Here is a 20,473-nt window from a genome sequence, read left to right as displayed (position 1 = left end):
AAAAAAGCTAGCTTTTGATATACTACGTCTAAAAATATGAGCTAAAATAAGTCAAAGAAGGTTGATATATCTGGTCAAAAATTAAGATTAAATGCATCAATTATCTTTGACTAAATTTTACTTATATTTTGATACGGAGGAAATAGTTCGTCACAACACAACTTGTACAATAAATTCAACATAAAACTGAAACTAAAATAGGACAAATGATAAATCACACAAGCCAATACTAAACAAATATTTATATTACACGACTTCCATGAGTGACAGGCACAAAAGCTAGCACCACACAAGCAGCAAGACTATTCAACCATGCCAGCTGGAGAGGGAGGAACTGGAATACCTTTCAAACCTTCTAACATTAAGATTATATTCTTTATTGCAGGACGGAGAGATTGGTGGTCTTGCACACACCACAACCCCACCTTCACCATTCTTTCCAATATCTTCCAATCCACATCTTTTTCATCACGTGTGATAAGCTTGTTTAATTGTCCTGCTGCAAAACATTGATATACCCAACTGGAAGGAAGGATTTCATCAGCTGAGGATATATTATTCATTTCTATACTTCTTCTACGACAGATAATCTCCAATAATACCACCCCAAAACTATAAATATCAGCTTTTACTGATACTGATGCATCGTCCTTCTGCCATTCAGGAGCTAAGTACCTGCTTGTGCCATCATCCCCTTTTTTTAGTCCTAGAATGGCCTTGCGAATCCAAAATCAGATATTTTTGCAGTCCCTGCTTCATCCATAAGTATATTTCGAGGATTTATATTGCAATGGATGATTTGGACTTCAAACTCTTCGTGTAGATAGAGTAGTCCTCTGGCCACGTCCAATGCAAGTTTCATTCTCTCTTTCCAAGATAGTCTCATTTCCCCTTCAAAGAGAAGATTTGCAAGAGATCCTTTGCTGACAAATTCATAAACAAGAAGCTTCTTGGACCCTTCAATACAAAAACCAATAAGCTTAACCAAATTCCTATGATGAGTTCGAGCTATGGCAGTAATTTCAGCTTGGAATTCCCTCTCCGCTTCATCGGTAATTCTCTCCTCTAGTCTCTTCACAGCAATAGTTCTGTTATTGTCGCCTATTGTACCTTTATAAACAGCTCCAAATGATCCTTCTCACAAGTCTCCATCTTCATCCTGAGCATAACAGAATATGGAATATCACCCCAAGACATATTCTCAAAGTGAGTAATATTATACAACATCGCCGGGTCTTCACTGCTTTCACAATCATCTTTGCTATGCATTTGTACGCAGTCCATATTATTACTGCTTTTAGTCTTGGAAGGGACGAAACCAGGATAAAATTTGCAGACAGCATCACCACTCATGTTGGAAGAGCAATAACTGTTCAACCCACAAAACCCCTTCACTTGACATGTATCGTTAAGTGCTTGCCACAGCATTTCCACGCGTGAGCTAGCAGTAGTATTGTTTCCCTCAAAGTGAAATTGGTGCTCATACAATCTCAAGTTTCCATCTACGTCAAGTGTTGCACGGTAGATTGAAGTTGTGTTGTTAGGGGACTTCTTTCTAGGCTTATTGCCATCGTGGAAACATAGACTATTTGAGGGACCTGATGATCTAGATACTCTGCTGCAGTCACGCTCATACACTTTGCAATCGCTATATTCTAGACCAGTCGGCATAGATTAATTTACCACAATATTTTGACATCACATATGTTGACTCAAACACTAAAAAAAATATGGAACTATTTGAATAAGTTGCAATACTAGTGACCAATGTTACAGATTAATACAATACACTAGTATTATAATATATCTAGCGGAAGGGCTCATACAGATGCATAAAATATATTGGGCATATTTATAAAATATTTTGCCAAAGCTATGAATTTAAGAAAAGCTTGACACTCCCTATTTGAACAAAAGTTTCTTACAGCTCACTAGTAAAACATATATTTTTTTAATGAAAATAAAGGAAGAACCGTATAGATTCCATACCAACCACACTGATCCGTGGATAAATAAGGAATACATAAACAAAAACAGCAATTGGACCGGAGAATGCAATTGCATTATAAGAGCGCAATTGAACATAGAGCAAGTTCAAATTCAGTAACATAAAATCTATTAATCAGAAAGCAGTTCAAATTGAGTAACATAAAATCTATTAACACCCTAAAGAGCAACAAATTAAAGTCACAGATCACCTAATAATTGACACTAATGGATAAAATCTTGTTGTGCTTCAAGACACCAAAGCAACAACAAAGAATGCTAAACAATAGTGCATAATGGAACAATAATAGCAGTTAAGAAGTTAAAATAGACCAATTCAATTTTCTAAACTTGATATGAAGTGGTATACTAGACTAACAATGGCGTTCAATACGGTTCACCATTTGGTTTCTCATATGTTACGCCCAAAATGATACAAGCGCACTCGACCAAGAGTCTTCCATGACACGGTGCTGTGTCAATTTTTCCATAACCTTTGTCACCCCATGTTTTTCCGTGAGAATTCCTTATCAACCAATAGTTCTTCACTTGATTATTCTTTCGTTCTTGTCCGTATCCTACTATTATAACACTGTGTCTTAGTTGATCAGTAGGAGTACCAAAAGCGGTTGCATCTTTCGGACCAGAATATACGCCATCCTACGATTACAGTAAAATTATATTAAGTCATGTTCAGACAATTGAGAAACAGATACTAGTAAATTAATTTAAAAACTACACCTACCCCCTTCAAACGACTCATCTCCTTTATCCACAGCATTTGTGCTGCCACAGGGCCATTCCTAATCGCTAGTTGTAGTTCTTTGTGCAGCACTTTGTCTTTCTCACTGAACGATACTTCTTGAGTAAGATTTATGAATCGGCTGGCGGTTATCCTTAGATACGGCTAAATATATCGCGTAGAAAAACAAAATAAGAATAAAGTGTATAAAAACAAAGGTTAAAAAATCGAGAAAAACAAAATAAAAATAATGTGTATAATAATAAAGGTTATAATACGAGAAAAAAAGTGTACCTTGCGCTCAAGACTAGCGGGCTTAAATGTTCCTTTGTATGGACAAGTTTCCTCTAACACACATCCATTATCTCTAACCCAATTCACTGTGGTAAACAGAGAGCATCCACTTTTGTTTTCTTTTTTAGTTTTGATCAGATGATTATAAATATCTTGAGGGGACAAGATAATCCGACGTCCACCATTTTCTTTGTGGTGTAATGTCTCTAATACACCACAAATGGCAAAAGCAAAACAGCAACCTAGAGAAACAAGAAGAGACACACTTGAATCTTGTAACTCAAATTCCTTAAACCATATCATAATTTATTTATATATCTAACAATAGAAAATGAATATTAATCACCTAAACACTTTTTTTATCTAAAAAAACATTTTTCACTTATCTAAAACAATTTTAAACAAAGAATAATTTGTCAATTTCATGTTATTTTAAACAAAATATTGCAAACTTATCTTCTCAATTTCCATAGTATGATTCTAGTAATGTTTATTAGTTCATCAATATTATTAATTAAAACAAGGGCCACTGAAACATTCTCATGAACTATGCAAGAATTATTTTATAAAAATAATAAAACCAATTTTCAATCATACATAAAAATAAGATAAACATTAAAACAATAATTAAATAACAAGATCAAACTAACTTAGAAACAATATTAATGAGAAGTCGAAATGAAGAAACAAAGCAAGAACCATAAATCCGACCATAAACATGTGACAACGGTAAGCTAAAAATATTAGATGAACGTTAATATCGACTTTCTCAAATAAGAAATGTTAACTTAACATTTTTAATCTTAATTAATAAAAAGATTATTAATAGAAAAAAAAATAATATTTTTCATAAAATAAAAAAAACAAACAAGTTACAATAATGCTCCTCCATTAAATTTGTAAAATAAATGGTAGGATGTTGTGTCCAAATAAAAAATATGTAAATCACTATTATACATTATCTATTTTTTTCGGATATAATACATTATCTATTTTTTTCGGATATACATATATATATATATATAATTTTAAATTAGAGAAATTTAAAATAAATAAAAAACAACTTACTTCCTCTCATTTGATTTCTAATCGGATTTAGGTGGTTGGTCTCTCTCCAATCATACTTATTAAGATCTTCCTATATTCATAATGTAAAATAAAAAATAAAATTAATATTAAATAATAATAGTAGAAAATCAAAATTACATAATACTCATGTCATTAATTTTCAACATATTAGTAGTATTTTTTCGGCTAAGCACTAAAAAAAAGTTAGACATGTCATCAATTGTAAGTTGGTCTACGTGATTATTGTATCATATGATAATTTTTCAAAATGATTTTGTATATTTGTTTAATGCTTATTACAAAAGAAAAAAATTAACTCCCACGTTTAGAGTGCAAAGACATTATGGAATAACCAAAACATCCCAACTAAGTTAACATCTAATAAAATGTACAAACCAACAAACAAATTTTCCTAAAAATCATGATAAGTACTTAGATCTGCTTGTAACGTCTAAAAGGCTAGAAAACTTAAATATTTATTGTAATATTGTTACCGTTGGTATACATTCCTCTTTATTCCTTTTAATATATTTTAGTTATAAAAAACAAAATTAAAATGTTATATATATATATATATATATATATATATATATATATATATATATATATATAATTTTAAACTAGAGAAATTTAAAATAAATAAGAAACAACTTACTTCCTCTTATTTGATTTCGAATTGGATTTAGGTGGTTGGTGTCTCTCCAATCATACTTAGTAAGATCTTCCTATATTCATATAAAATAGAGATGTAAAATAAAAAATAAAATTAATATTAAATAATAATAATAGAAAATCAAAATTACATAATACTCATGTCATTCATTTTTAACATACTAGTAGTATTTTTTCGGCTAAGCACTAAAAAAAAGTTAGACATGTCGTCAATTGTCAGTTGGTCTACGTGATTATTGTATCATATGATAATTTTTCAAAATAATTTTGTATATTTGTTTAATTCTTATTACAAAAGAAAAAAATTAACTCCCACATTTAGAGTGCAAAGACATTATGGAATAACCAAAACATCCAGACTAAGTTAACATCTAATAAAATGTACAAACCAACAAAAAAAATTTCCTAAAAATCATGATAAGTACTTAGATCTGCTGTAACGTCTAAAAGGCTAGAAAACTTAAATATTTATTGTAATATTGTTACCGTTGGTATACATTCCTCTTTATTCCTTTCAATACATTTTAGTTATAAAAAACAAAATTAAAATGTTCAAGTGCTCACGCTAAAATCAACATGGGTCTGCCCCATAAGTGACACCCATCTATCTATTATTATCTGATTTTGACCCAAAAAATTTATTACTATCTAGTCAAAGATTAATTCCATACATGTGCCCTCAATGAATAATGAAATACATACTACTGCCAATCTATCATTATATATTGATAAAATAATATATTATATATTATATACCTCTTGTTATATATATATATAACAAATAAAAAACTAAGTGTTATAGTTTTGACATTTTATTTCAAATATAACTTTATCAAATATGGATCTAAATATTGAGTAGTTGAAATACTATATATTTTTCAACTGTTGCTACATACAAAAACGAGTAAATAGTTATTATAAACTAAATTAATTACCAAAAATTATATTTGAAAATAAACTAATTAATTAAAGGTTTTAAATAAAAATAATTAATAAAAAAATATTTATGATCATTTAAGTAATTTTAATATATTTAAAATTATAACAATACTTTACATTTTTTTTTAAATTGAAATATAGTAGATGCCCAACCGTAGTTGTCATATAATTTGTTTATTATTGGGTTAAACACTGAGACACAACCTTGAAAATCAGTTGTGTCTACTTATCCTCTTAGATAGATCCATCTTTGGACTCTATACAAAATGATATTGGAAAATGATATACGCCATAGATACATTTTTTATTAAAAATTGAATAATGGTATAAAAATAAAATAAGCAGTTAATACATCTATAACATGTGAATTTTTTTTAATAATTGAGACTAAAAAAGTTTCAAAGAATTTCGTATTCAACAAGTTTGAAAAACAAACCCAGGTAACTTTTTTTTTTTCATTTCGTTGATACAACTTTGTTTTTTATATATCTCATTTTTTATTAGTTCAATATTTAAATGATATAAGGCAGAATTAGTTTATAATAATATTATATAAAATATTTAATAAGTATTAACATTTCGTAAAAATATATAATTTTATAAATAAACAATGTATGATCCTATTTTAGAAGAAAAAAATTATAAGAAAAATATATATGACCTGATATATGAAATAATACACTGAAATACATTATTTAATGTTACAAAAAGACAATCAAAGAACGCAAAAATAATAAAAAAAGAACAACAAACTAAACCAACCTTTTTTACTACGTTCGAAGACGTCGAACGCGGACGCGGCGGCATGGTTGGATGTCTGTGTATATAGTAACCATACAAATATTAAAAAAAGTGAAAGAAAAGAAAAATACATTTTTTTTCAAATCTTTTCAAATGACATAAATAGTAAAGTTATGGGATAGTGAACACAGAAAGGTGAACAGCGTGAGTGTGAGTGAGAGAGTACTGTGAATAAGGATAGGCGGCGGTGAACAAGGAGACCCGGCGGCGCTGATCACGGAGACGTGAGTGAGAGAGATTAGTAGAGTTGAAAACTCCCGATCTACTCCGGCGGTGCGGTTGCTCCGGTCGGCTTTATCGGAGGTCGGTATTCACGAAGAAAGTTCTCATCTTTATTGTTTTACAAGAAAAAGATTCTTTTTTTAAAATGACAAAATGGAAATGGAGTTTTTTTTTTTAAGATGATAATAGAGGAAGATGGAAATGGCAGATGGAAATGAGTTTTTTTTAAAGATGGAAATGGCTGGAAATGAAGCTTTCGTTTATGGAAATGGGAGAAGTTGAAAATGCTTTTTGAGAATGGATTTGGATTTACTGATTTCGTAGTGTTATAAAGTGCTCTTGAGAATGGAAATGGGTGTGTGTTGCATTCTCGTACAAAATCGTTTTTTCCAATTTTTTGTCTTTTTCTGTTAAATCAATTTTTCCATTTTTTTTGTCTTTTTCTTTTTCTGTTCTAGTATAATTTTTTTTGTCTTGTTATAAGTATCTTAAGTTGGCATATAAATGTGCATTTTATGGCTTTTTAGGTTTGAATGATTTCATAATAACAACCGACTATCTCAAGCTAATTTGAAAATAAATTAACCTTGAGCATATATGATAAGTTATTTTGTATAGGCTACTATTGAATTATTTGAGATTTGCATGAATGTTTTTTTATAAGTATTGTAAAAGTGTTTTAAGAGGTTCTGTGCCTACAAATAAAGAAGAGTTAAAAAAAGTGCTTCAAGGCTTGATATTTGTGAAACAATGATGAAAACTAATCATATCACTACTAGAAATTTGCGATTAAACATGACCATTGCTTCAGTTTAGAGTTCATACTCTATCTGATTGGATTTACTAATTTAGGTTTTTCATTTGAGAGGCTTGATTCGATTCTGGACTCAAGTTTGATGCCTCCACGTGCAATGTCTTGGGTAATTCTTTTTCCTTATTGACATTAATCTAAATGGCCTGAAAGGACATTGAAAATCACCATGATCTTGGAACTTAAAAGCATGTTGTTTTGGCACAGGCTCATTTAGGCTTGGATGATATGAAGGATTCATGAGGCATGGATTCGGGATTAGAAGTCTACTGATTGCATTTTGGTTTGGCAAGAAAAAAACTTATGGAACTATAGTTTCTCAACTGGCTTATTAATAATTAATAATATACAAAAAGAGGACGTACTTACAAGTGCTTCTTGGTTTTTATTCTTTCATTTTTTAGTTATGTTGTTTATGCTTTTATTCTTTAGTTTCAAGCAGGTTGTTATGCTATCTATGCCTAGTCCTTTCATGGATTGTGAGAATTGCATTGATGGTAAAAGGGCTACAAGCTTTGTCAGTTTAAAGAAAATCAGTTCCAGTCATTATTTCATTTCGAATGATTTTTGGGGACCATAGGAAAATTTGTAGAGAGGTTTGTTTTGGCAGAAATTTAAAATTATAAACCCGGTTTCTTCTTGGAACCAGGCTTATGGTTTTTTATTCCCTTAATTATCTCTATTTATAAGTCACTCTATTGGGATCTTGTAATAATTTAGTTTGTTTCCTTTTATCCTTTGTTGTTGTTCTTACTGTTGCATTGCATACTACAAGCATGTATGGTTTATGGCTCACTTTTCTGGAACATATTGTAAAATTGCAACTACAAAGAGTTTATTTTTAATGGGAGCATTCATGTCCTGTGTAAAACTTTAGACGATAAATGTCTACATCTGGTATATTGGTAAATCTCTAGAACAGGCAGCGGTATGATGCTGAAGCAACCTTCAGGGTCTGTTTTAATGTTGTATTCCATTATGTTCTATCAAAGCATTAGTTTTTTTTACCTGTATTAAGCGGTCAAATGACTTAGTTTTTTTACTTTAAAAGATTGGGCTAATCCTATTAACTAAATAAAGGTATATTTGTGAAGATGATTTTCAAAATTCCAGGGTTTCAAAATGTGGAGTATCAAGGGAGAGGTAGAGGTATGCTCCTTTGAAATATTAGTAAAATAATCAAATACAACTTCTATGGTTTATATATTTGGCCTGCTTGCTCTTACAAGTGCTTCTTGTTCCACAACGTACTTTGAAGTTGCGCCTAAATTCATCGTTTCTTGTAAGTGATTCTTATTTTTTTTAAACTCACAATTGTTCTCGTTTAATCTTTCCTAATTCAATCACTTCTTGAAATTTCTGAAGATCTAACTCTAATAATTGAGATTTAACATTCTTCAATTTTTTCCGTGTGGTTTCAACATTTTTTTGCCTCGTCGGAAGCTTATCTTGATATTGAACTCAATTTCTTAGGTTATTTTCATTTTCTTGCTAAGTTGGTACTTGTCCAGTTTCAGATAAATTTATTCTATTCCTTACAAATTTATTGTCAGTCTTTGCATTAGTAGAAATTTTGTGAGATTGATTACTTAGTATATGCTTTTATGTTAGAGAAAGCTACAATATTGATCCCCCCAGTTAACGCACCATTTGTACCAAGAATTCTTGTATATTCAACTAGACTAGATTTGGTTAAGACCTTGAAGCATGTACATTTGGCTGCTTTTGGCAAATTCACTTGGAATGAATAAGCTAGAGCATGATGAAATTACTTTAGCCATTTTAATTTGGTTGTATACTTACATTAGGGTTTAGTAAACAAGATATAAACTTTATATGGGAGTATAAAAATTTGATTTTTAATATTTGTTCTAATTTCTAGACATTAAAATTAAAGACTAATATTAAATAATTAAAAAATATATTCATAAAAATTAAATCAAAATATTTTCATGAGCCTTTTTTGCATTAATTGAAATTAACAGTTTAAAATATTTGTCATAAAAATATACCAAATGCAGATTTAGTTATGGATTACCTATAAAAATACTAATTTTAGACATATTTCCTATGAATTTATCTACACAAAATTATCTGCGTAATTACATCTGCAGAAAAATTACTACAAGAAAGGTTGTAAGAAAATGTCTTTGAGGAAGTTCATTGGTAAAAATTTTGCAAAACAAGTTGTTTTACGTGGAAAATTTAATCCAGAGAAAAATATAACTTTTATTTTGATTTATTCTCTATAGTTGTTTGGTATGTTGTACCTTTTGCAATAAGTTGAAGTCACTTATTGAATAGCTCATTAAAATTTATAAACAAGTAGTGCATTACAAATGAATAAAAGTTAAGAAAAAAATGTTAAAAAGAGAACAAACTCATACTACCATAATATTCTCTTCTTCTAAAGTCTTCATGAAATTAAAAACAAAAACCAAAAAAGGGTTTTTTTCTTTCTCTTTTATTGGTGTTTGAGCAGAAAAAATAGATGAAAAGAGACAGAGTTTGTTTGTGTTTATGGCTTTGTTTTTAACTTTTTTATTTTATGTATAATAGATGCGGGAAAAAACAAGAGGTTTCTTTTTGTATGTGAGATTTTAAAGGATTTGATTTGATAAGTGAGAGTGCAGTAAATAACAAAGGTAAGACTTGTGTGTGAGATTGTATTGTAAGAGATTTAATAATCAAGTAAGACTCATGTGAAAAGAGAATTGAGAGTGTGTTTATGAGATTATATAATAATTGTGGTTGTTTAGTTTTATTTTTTGAGAATCTTAATTAATTTTATATTTTATAGATGGAAAATTGATTTGGATATGTATAAGTAATATTTAGTAGAATCAATTTTATCTCTAAAATTGAATTTATTTAAAATTGAAGTTAATTTGAAATTACAATTAATAATTTTTGAGTTTACACGTAATTTTATTATTTAATTCACTATTACATAGATATATATTGAAATATAATATATTTAATTTATTTTTAATTAAAATTACTTCATTTAAAATAAATTTTTATCCCTGCAAAATAAATACATAGTAATTTTGTATTAATTTTATATGATTCAGTTGAAAATAAAAAAATCACACGTAAAACAAAAATAAAATGAAAATATTATTAAACTTTTTCATCAAGAATGACACTACACATTTTTTGTCCTAGTAAGAACATGCATGATTATGCCGCACACGTTTGACGTACAAACATTTTATAACAATATTGCCACGTACATACGTCCTCCCTCGGGATACTATTATGCCATATTGTCATACACCCTCTGCCTCATGGTACTATTATGCCACACACAATAGAACATTTATAACATTGCCACACTCGTACAAACATTTTACAGCAATATTCTCATATTGAACTGATACTTTTTAATTCATTTAAATTTGTAGTTTTTGAATATAACTTTTACAATCAAAATTATTGTTTAATTTATTTATTATATGAGTATATTTAGTGTGTGTTTAATTTCAATTTTAATAGAGTTTAAATCAATCCAACAATTGCAAAATTGTTTTTAAAATATTTGAGTATTATTAAATAAAATTAATTTTATCTTCAAAATAAATATTAACTTAAAATTAAAATTTGTGATTTTTAGATAAAAACGTGATATTTACTATTGTACTATTTTATAAAATAGTATTAATTTATGTGTATATATGTTTTGTTAAAAAATTTTATTGTATAAGACAAATCAATACTACTAATACTGATATTTATAGAAATATTTTAATAATAATGATAAATATTTTTCATAATTTAAAAAATAAATTAATTATAGAAACACATTTTTTTTTAAAAAAATTATCTTCAAAAAATATATAGTTAAGAATAGAGAATTCTTTAAAGTAATTTCTCCACTCATTTTTTTCTTTATTACATCCCCACTTATTCTAATTTTTGTTTTTATAATAATGTCAAATTACTCTAACTTTAACCAGCTACCGGTAATGTAACAAGTATTCATCGAGAAGTTTTCAATTGATTTCTAAATATTAATGCTTTGTTTTGAAACAAAAATGAAATGTTAAAGCCACCAAAAGTTTATAAGAGAGATAGTTATATTTGCTTTGTTATGTTTTTATGGTTTTACTTAGGACTGTACATGAGTTAGATTATCAAATACAGTCAAATCAATTTGATAAACCAAAAAATAGTTTGGATAGGTAAATGAATACGAATCGGCAATAATAATTTCACAAAATAGTAAATGCTTACAAAAAATTGAATATCAAATAAAATTAAATCAAATCCACTTTATTTTTATGCTTGCAAGTATTTTATGCAATTTTATGAATTTTTCAATATTGATTATATTGATGTTTGCAATGTGAGTATTATATGAAGGACTCTATGATTTTAATATTCTTGTTATGTAATGACTCATCATTAACAATAAAATTAATAAAACAAAAATAATGTGGATAATATATAGTACTCAAACTGTGGATAATCTAATACTTTACTTTATAACTGATTTTTGAAAACCAAATTTACCCTAATACTCTCTAAAAATTTGGGTTCTGGTATTCACCACCACCACCACCATCCTTACTCAGACTTTTGACTCTGTGCAGTAATCTTCACTCTCTCTTTCATGTCTGATTCAGAGTTTCTGAACTCCTTCTCTCTCTAATGGCAGACCTGATATCCTAAACACGTTCTCTCCAAAACTCAAAACAACTCACACACTTTCCATCTCCTCTCTCTAACTATCTTCAAAAAATGAAACCCCTGTATATCACCACCACCACCACCTCTCTCTTTCTCCTCCTCTCTCTATTTCTCCTCCACTTATCACCATCCCACTCTTCCTCTCAAAAAGACCCAACTACTTCACAACTTACCAACTTCAAAGAAACTCTCCCAAACCCATCTCTTCTCCATGATTGGCTCCCAAACCAAAACCCATGTTCATTCACTGGTATCACCTGTAACCAAACCACCTTAACTTCCATAGACCTCACCTCTATCCCACTCAACACAAATCTCACCGTTATCACCACTTATCTTCTCACCCTCGACCACCTTCAAATCCTCACCCTTAAGTCCACTAACCTCACTTCCTCTCCCATTTCCCTCTCCCATTTTTTCAAGTGTAGTTCCTCACTCACTACCATAGATCTATCACTAAACACTTTCTCTGGTCCCTTCTCTCAGTTCACCTTTCTTTCCTCTTGCTCAGCACTTCAATCTCTTAACCTCTCCAACAACCTTCTCGAATTTGATTCTCCTAAGTGGAGACTCAGTTCAACTCTTCAAGCTCTTGACCTTTCTTACAACAAGTTTTCCGGTCCTAATTTTTTCCCTTGGATCTTCAACCATGAATTACAGCTTTTATCTCTCAGAGGAAACAAAATCACTGGCGAAACCGATTTCTCCGGTTACACTAAACTCCGTTATTTAGACATTTCTTCAAACAATTTTTCCGTTTCAATTCCTTCTTTCGGTGACTGTTCCTCTCTTCAACACCTTGACCTCTCTGCAAACAAGTACTTCGGCGACATTACCGGAACTCTCTCACCTTGCCAAAACCTCCTTCATCTCAACCTCTCCGGTAATCAGTTCACCGGTCCGGTTCCTTCACTCCCCTCCGGTTCGCTACAGTTCCTATACCTCGCCGCAAATCACTTCGCCGGAAAAATTCCGGCGCGTCTTGCAAGCCTCTGCTCAACCTTAGTTGAACTCGATCTCTCTTCCAACAACCTCACCGGACCTATCCCCGGAGAGTTCGGCGCGTGCTCTTTGTTGAAATCCTTCGACATATCGAGCAACAAATTCGCCGGTGAACTTCCGATGGAAGCTTTCAATTGATTTCTAAATATGAATGCTTTATAATTTGAAATGAAAATGAAATGTTAAAGCCACCAAAAGTTTATAAGAGAGATAGTTATATTTGTTTTGTTATGTTATTATGGATTTTACTTAGGATTGTATATGACTTAGATTATCAAATACAGCCAAATCAACTTGATAAACCAAAAAATAGTTTGGTCAGGTAAATGAGTACAAATTGGCAATAATAGTTTCACACAATAATAAAATGCTTTAAAACGTAAATCAATTGAATTGTGTTACAATCAAGATGAAACCAATTAGCAAACGTTGGTTTTGGAATCAAGCAATTGTACTAAAAAACATTAAGGAGTAGAATTTGATAGTAAAAAGTAAAAGAGAAAAAAATGATGGATAAAAAAGAATAAAATGAAAATAGAAAATAGAAAAGAAAAGGGAGGTGAAACGGTAATTTTCGTGGAAGTCTGGAAAGCAAAGATATGGAGAGTACACTACAGATCACCCAACGTCCACCACCAGTACTGTCTGCAGCAGCCGCCTCAAACTCATCACACTCATTAACTTACCTATAGAGAGATGAACAATGTAAGTTATTGATTGGTAGAGATATAGAGAGAGAGTGTGTGAGTCTGTGAGAGATGGGGAACGGGACAAAAATGGTTCAGCTTTTTTAGGGTGAAAGTGAGATCTGCAGAGCGAAACAAACAGAGAAAATAAAGACAGAGAGAATAATAAGAGCAGCTCCTATCATAACGAATGGGTTTCATATTTTGCCAAATCACTATAAACTATCATGCATATAGCCTCTGCCTGTGGATCCTACTTTGTTCCTTACAAGCCACAAAGTTGAGTATAGAGAGAGAGAAAGAGAAAGAGAAACGAAGTTGAGTAGAGAGAGAGAAAGAGAAACGAAGGCGAAGCAAACAAAAAACCAAAACCAGCGAGCGCTAATAATTCAGATTTGGTACTTCTTTTTTCCCACTTAATGGTGTACCAAATTGTAGCAGGTTGATTATAAAAAGTCCCAAATTTAATTGTTAGAGTTTTTCAAATTTAGAAGAAATACATAAATATTGATCATTTTTATCATTTTTTTATTCATTTTTTTCTTTCTCCAACATTAAATATTATTATTAATAACAAACCTATATTAACCTGCCATTCAGTATTTCTAAAGGATAGAAAAATCCCAAATTTAATTGTTAGAGTTTTTCAAATTTAGAAGAAATACATAAATATTGATCATTTTTATCATTTTTTTATTCATTTTTTTCTTTCTCCAACATTAAATATTATTATTAATAACAAACCTATATTAACCTGCCATTCAGTATTTCTAAAGGATAGTTTTGTAAATATGTTAAAAGATAAATGGTCTAAACAAAAGAAAAAAATTATAATTATTTTAAAAGATAAAAACAATTTTGTAAATACTTTTAAAGATAAAGGGCCCAATTAAGAGAAAAAATAAAAATAAATTACTTAAGTGATACACATAAATAAGATAAAAGACTTATAATATAGTTTTGCCTATTATAATAAATAAATGCCATTTTAATTTTTAATATAATTTTAACTATTATTTTTAATTGTACTATTCAATTATTACAATTACTATGTACATTATTTAAAAAAAATTAATTATATTAAAAAAACTGACAATAGCAAATACACTAATAATTAATAAAAATAATTTAACAAAATGACTATTTTTTTGTCTTGTTTTTATTGCATTGTTTAAGATGAATCTAAAAACCTAAATGGCACACATTTTGAAATGAAGGTGTAGTTACAAGTTAGGAGTGGGAGGGATCCATTGAACATTCATTCATTCAATGCTAAAAATAAATAGAGAGAGAAGAACTCTTCTTCTCCTGTGAAGATGAGATGGAGAACATAGTGGGAGGAAGTATAATTTGTTTCTCTCCATTGCTAGATATAAGACAAATTAAACTATATTCATATAAAAAAGTTTGTAGCACAATATGCATTTTAATTTAAAAGTTTTAGTAATGCAATATAAACTTCAATAACTATATAAATGCTTTCAATTGATTTCTAAATATGAATGCTTTATAATTTGAAATGAAAATGAAATGTTAAAGCCACCAAAAGTTTATAAGAGAGATAGTTATATTTGCTTTGTTATGTTTTTATGGATTTTACTTATGATTGTATATGACTTAGATTATCAAATACAGTCAAATCAACTTGATAAACCAAAAAATAGTTTGGTCAGGTAAATGAGTACAAATTGGCAATAATAGTTTCACACAATAGTAAAATGCTTAAATCAATTGAATTGTGTTACAATCAAGATGAAACCAATTAGCAAACGTTGATTTTGGAATCAAGCAATTGTACAATTGATGTAATTTAAAAAACATTAAGGAGTAGAATTTGATAGTAAAAAGTAAAAGAGAAAACAATGATGGATAAAAAAGAATAAAATGAAAATAGAAAATAGAAAAGAAAAGGGAGGTGAAATGGTAATTTCCGTGGAAGTCTGGAAAGCAAAGATATGGAGAGTACACTACAGATCACCCAACGTCCACCACCAGTACTGTCTGCAGCAGCCGCCTCAAACTCATCACACTCATTAACTTACCTATAGAGAGATGAACAATGTAAGTTATTGATTGGTAGAGATATAGAGAGAGTGTGTGAGTCTGTGAGAGATGGGGTACGGGACAAAAATGGTTCAGCTCTTTTAGGGTGAAAGTGAGATCTCCAGAGCGAAACAAACAGAGAAAATAAAGACAGAGAGAATAATAAGAGCAGCTCCTATCATAATGAATGGGTTTCATATTTTGCCAAATGACTATAAACTATCATGCATATAGCCTCTGCCTATGGATCCTATTATGCCATAGACTGAACGTTTTAAAGTATTATTTTCACACTGATATTTTTTAAAATCCAAAATATATAGTATGTGTGCCTTTGATTTTATATTAAGGAATAAAAGAGAGTCTAAAATTATTTTGAAACATAGAAAATTGATTATGATTATGAAATGTTTAAATGATATAGATTAGAATTGATTTTAATTTGTAGTTTTTAAATGAGTATATTTAATGTTTGTTTGGTTTTATTTTTACGGGAGTTTAAATCAATTTTCAAAGTGTGAAATTGTTTAAGTATTATCTAATTAAATTATTTTTTTATGTAAAATAAATTTTAATTTAAAATTAAAATTTTATAGTTTTAAATTTATATATGATCTTTACATTAAAATTTATTATTGAAGTTAATTTAATATAAATTTTATAATACACTCATTAATTTGAATTTTATAATTCATTGACACGCGTTTACATAGTAATAATGCACAGCTACTAAAAATTTTGGTCTTCAAGATTTTGTCTTTCTACTGGTTTGTCGGAATTTATTATTCAACAGAGGAGTATATTGTATCAAAAATATTAATATAATATATCTAATCAAATTAAACTATATTAATATAAAAAAGTTTGTATCACCATATGCATCTTCAATAACTATATAAAATAAAACTGAAATTTAATTTTAAGTATACATCTTAATACTAATTTTTTGTAATTACACGTCTAAAATTAATTTTGATTTAAACAATTCAAACATATAAATTAATAAGAATTAATTTTATCTTGTGTCTAAATATAAATCAATTATATTTAATATTTTTATTCAAAATCAATTTTCGTAACTAAACAAACACTTAATGTATATATGTGTTTCGCCATTAATCTCTTTAAAATTGAAAAGAAAGTAAAAAAAAAATCATCCCGAGGAAATGCATGGATCCCATATTTAAATATTTATCATCATCAAAAAATTATCTTTTTGAAATTACACTAAGTGGTTGTTTGGATAAACGTTAACAATTTCAATCGTGAATTTCATTTTTTGCAAAGTTGTTTGGAAGGCACAAAAACAACATTTTGCAAGAAAAGCTAGGATGAAATCAGATAATGTTAAGGGAGTTAGTTTGTCCCTTATGCTAATTCTCATCTAACGCAAAAGCTAAGAGGCATTGTTGACTCAGTTTGATACACTTCAACATCAAACCAGACAACTACTTAATAAAGTTAATAATTGATTGATTAATCTATGTTAAAATCAAAATTTTAATTTATTATATAGATATTAAAATAATTATAAATAAAACTAAAACATTAATGGACAACTTTGTTTGCTTAATAATTTTGACATTTATTTAGATAAAGTCATCAGTTTTCAATTCGTTAAATCATTTATATTTCTTTTTCTATTTATTTTTTTTCTATTATATCAAACAATAGTTTAAATCTATTTTATTTCTCAACAAAAAAAAAAAAACTCTCTCCTATTTATCTCTTTAGGATCTCTCTTTAGAATCAAACAACTCATTAATGCAAGGAAAGTAAGAAGATTGTTGTTGTCAAAAAAAAAAAAGTTAGAAGACTTGGTCAACTAAAATTGGTACTTTTATGCCAAAAAAATAAAAATTAAAATTGGTACTTTGACAAGCCGTACATGATAATCATACGCAACGAAAACTTGAAAATAAAAAACTTGCAAGTAAACTCAAGAGAGTGTGCACTAATATATAACTATTATGATGACACTTGCTTTATTGAGAGTAAGCAATAATTAACATTCATTATTCATGAGTCTCACCCGGTGAATTTCACTTATTTTCACAAGTAGTGCATTACAAAAGAATAAAAAGTTAAGAAAAAAATGTTCAAAAGAGAAGAAACTCATACTACCATAATATTCTCTTCGTCTAAAGTTTTTATGAAATTAAAAACAAAAAAAAAAAAGTTTTTTTCATTCTCTTTTATTGGTGGTTGAGCATAAAAATAGATGAGAGGGAGTAAAAAAAGAGAGAGAGTTTCTTTGTGTTTATAGTTTTTAATTTTTTTTATTTTATGTTTAATAGATGGGAGAAAAAACAAAAGGTTCTTTTTTGTATGTGAGATTTTAAGGGATTTGATTTGATAAGTGAGAATGCTGTAGAAAACAAAAATAAAATTTGTATGTGAGATTGTATTATAAGAAATTTAATAATCAAGTAAGACTATTGTGAAAAGAGAATTAAGAGTGTACTTATGAGATTATATAATAAATGTTGTTGTTTAGTTTTATTTTTTTGAGAATCTTAATTAATTTTATAGATGTATGTTGTATTAACATTGATTTGGCCCTGGACATATAAATGGCAGTCTAAGACTAGTTAGCTATATACAGGCACATAAGCCTCCCTCTCCATGTGGGCTAGCCTATTATGCCTCACACCTTTGAGTCACAAACATTTTATAACAATATTGCCACACGTCGTACAAACATTTTGCAGCAATATTCTCATATTGTACTGATACTTTTTAATTCATTCAAATTTGTAGTTTTTAAATATAATTTTTACACTCAAAAAATTATTGTTTTATTTATTTATCATATCAGTATATTTAGTGTTTGTTTAATTTCAATTTTAATAGAGTTTAAATCAATTCAACAATTGCAAAATTGTTTTTAAAATATTTGAGTATTATTGAATTAAATTAATTTTATCTTCAAAATAAATATTAATTTAAAATTAAAATTTGTGATTTTTAAATTAAAATGTGATATTTACTATTGTATTATTTTATAAAATACTATTTTATAAAAAAAAAATTTATTGTATAAGACAAATCAATACTACTAGTACTAATATTAATAAAAATATTTTAATAACAATGACAAGTATTTTTAATAATTTAAAAAATAAATTAATTATAGAAACACATTTTTTTTGAATTTTTTATCTTCCAAGAATATATATTTAAGAATAGAGAATTCTTTAAAATAATTTCTCCACTCATTTTTTTCTTTACCGCATTCCCACTTATTCTAATTTTTGTTTTTATAATAATATCAAATTACTCTAACTTTAACCAGCTACTCGTAATGTAACAAGTATTCATCGAGAAGCTTTCAATTGATTTCTAAATATGAATGCTTTATTTTGAAATGAAAATGAAATGTTAAAGCCACCAAAAGTTTATAAGAGAGATAGTTATATTTGCTTTGTTATGTTTTTATGGATTTTACTTAGGATTGTATATGACTTAGATTATCAAATACAGCCAAATCAACTTGATAAATCAAAAAATAGTTTGGTCAGGTAAATGAGTACAAATTGGCAATAATAGTTTCACACAATAGTAAAATGCTTTAAAACGTAAATTAATTGAATTGTGTTACAATCAAGATGAAACCAATTAGCAAACGTTGGTTTTGGAATCAAGCAATTGTACATTTGATGTAATTTAAAAAACATTAAGGAGTAGAATTTGATAGTAAAAAGTAAAAGAGAAAAAAATGATGGATAAAAAAGAATAAAATGAAAATAGAAAATAGAAAAGAAATGGGAGGTGAAATGGTAATTTCCGTGGAAGTCTGGAAAGCAAAGATATGGAGAGTACACTACAGATCACCCAACGTCCACCACCAGTACTGTCTGCAGCAGCCGCCTCAAACTCATCACTAAATGTAAATACTTTTAAAGATAAAGGGCCCAATTAAGAGAAAAAATAAAAATAAATTACTTAAGTGATACACATAAATAAGATAAAAGACTTATAATATAGTTTTGCCTATTATAATAAATAAATGCCATTTTAATTTTTAATATAATTTTAACTATTATTTTTAATTGTACTATTCAATTATTACAATTACTATGTACATTATTTAAAAAAAGTTAATTATATTAAAAAAACTGACAATAGCAAATACACTAATAATTAATAAAAATAATTTAACAAAATGGCTATTTTTTTGTCTTGTTTTTATTGTATTGTTTAAGATGAATCTAAAAACCTAAATGGCACACATTTTGAAATGAAGGTGTAGTTACAAGTTAGGAGTGGGAGGGATCCATTGAACATTCATTCATTCAATGCTAAGAATAAATAGAGAGAGAAGAACTCTTCTTCTCCCGTGAAGATGAGATGGAGAACATAGTGGGAGGAAGTATAACTTTTTTCTCTCCATTGCTAGATATAAGACAAATTAAACTATATTCATATAAAAAAGTTTGTAGCACAATATGCATTTTAATTTAAAAGTTTTAGTAATGCAATATAAACTTCAATAACTATATAAAATAAAACTGA

At 28.4% G+C, this 20,473-nt stretch overlaps 1 protein-coding gene and 1 pseudogene across 1 annotated transcript; both read right to left on the bottom strand.

The window, feature by feature from the left end:
* Positions 1–144: 144 nt before the first annotated feature.
* On the bottom strand, positions 145–1,671 carry LOC101503533 (G-type lectin S-receptor-like serine/threonine-protein kinase LECRK4; annotated as a pseudogene).
* Positions 1,672–2,373: 702 nt separating this feature from the next.
* LOC101503214 (uncharacterized) lies at positions 2,374–3,325 on the bottom strand. Its single transcript, XM_027334264.2, has 3 exons — positions 3,023–3,325; positions 2,732–2,893; positions 2,374–2,646 (listed from the first exon to the last, which is right to left on the bottom strand). The coding sequence occupies exons 1-3, from the start codon at positions 3,323–3,325 to the stop codon at positions 2,374–2,376; spliced, it is 738 nt and encodes a 245-aa protein (XP_027190065.2).
* Positions 3,326–20,473: the final 17,148 nt, after the last annotated feature.

This window comes from Cicer arietinum, chromosome 5 (assembly GCF_000331145.2).
Source record: "Cicer arietinum cultivar CDC Frontier isolate Library 1 chromosome 5, Cicar.CDCFrontier_v2.0, whole genome shotgun sequence".
NCBI classification, from domain to species: domain Eukaryota; kingdom Viridiplantae; phylum Streptophyta; class Magnoliopsida; order Fabales; family Fabaceae; genus Cicer; species Cicer arietinum.
Note: the sequence above shows the minus strand (reverse complement) of the source record. Positions and strands in the feature narration are given on the sequence as shown.

Coding starts and splice junctions, on each gene's coding strand:
- LOC101503214 (XM_027334264.2), bottom strand. CDS start 3,325: ATGATATGGTTTAAGGAATTTGAGTTACAAGATTCAAGTGTGTCTCTT. Junction 2,894..3,022: donor CCGCTAGTCTTGAGCGCAAG/GTACACTTTTTT, acceptor CGATATATTTAG/CCGTATCTAAGGATAACCGC. Junction 2,647..2,731: donor AGATGAGTCGTTTGAAGGGG/GTAGGTGTAGTT, acceptor CTGTAATCGTAG/GATGGCGTATATTCTGGTCC.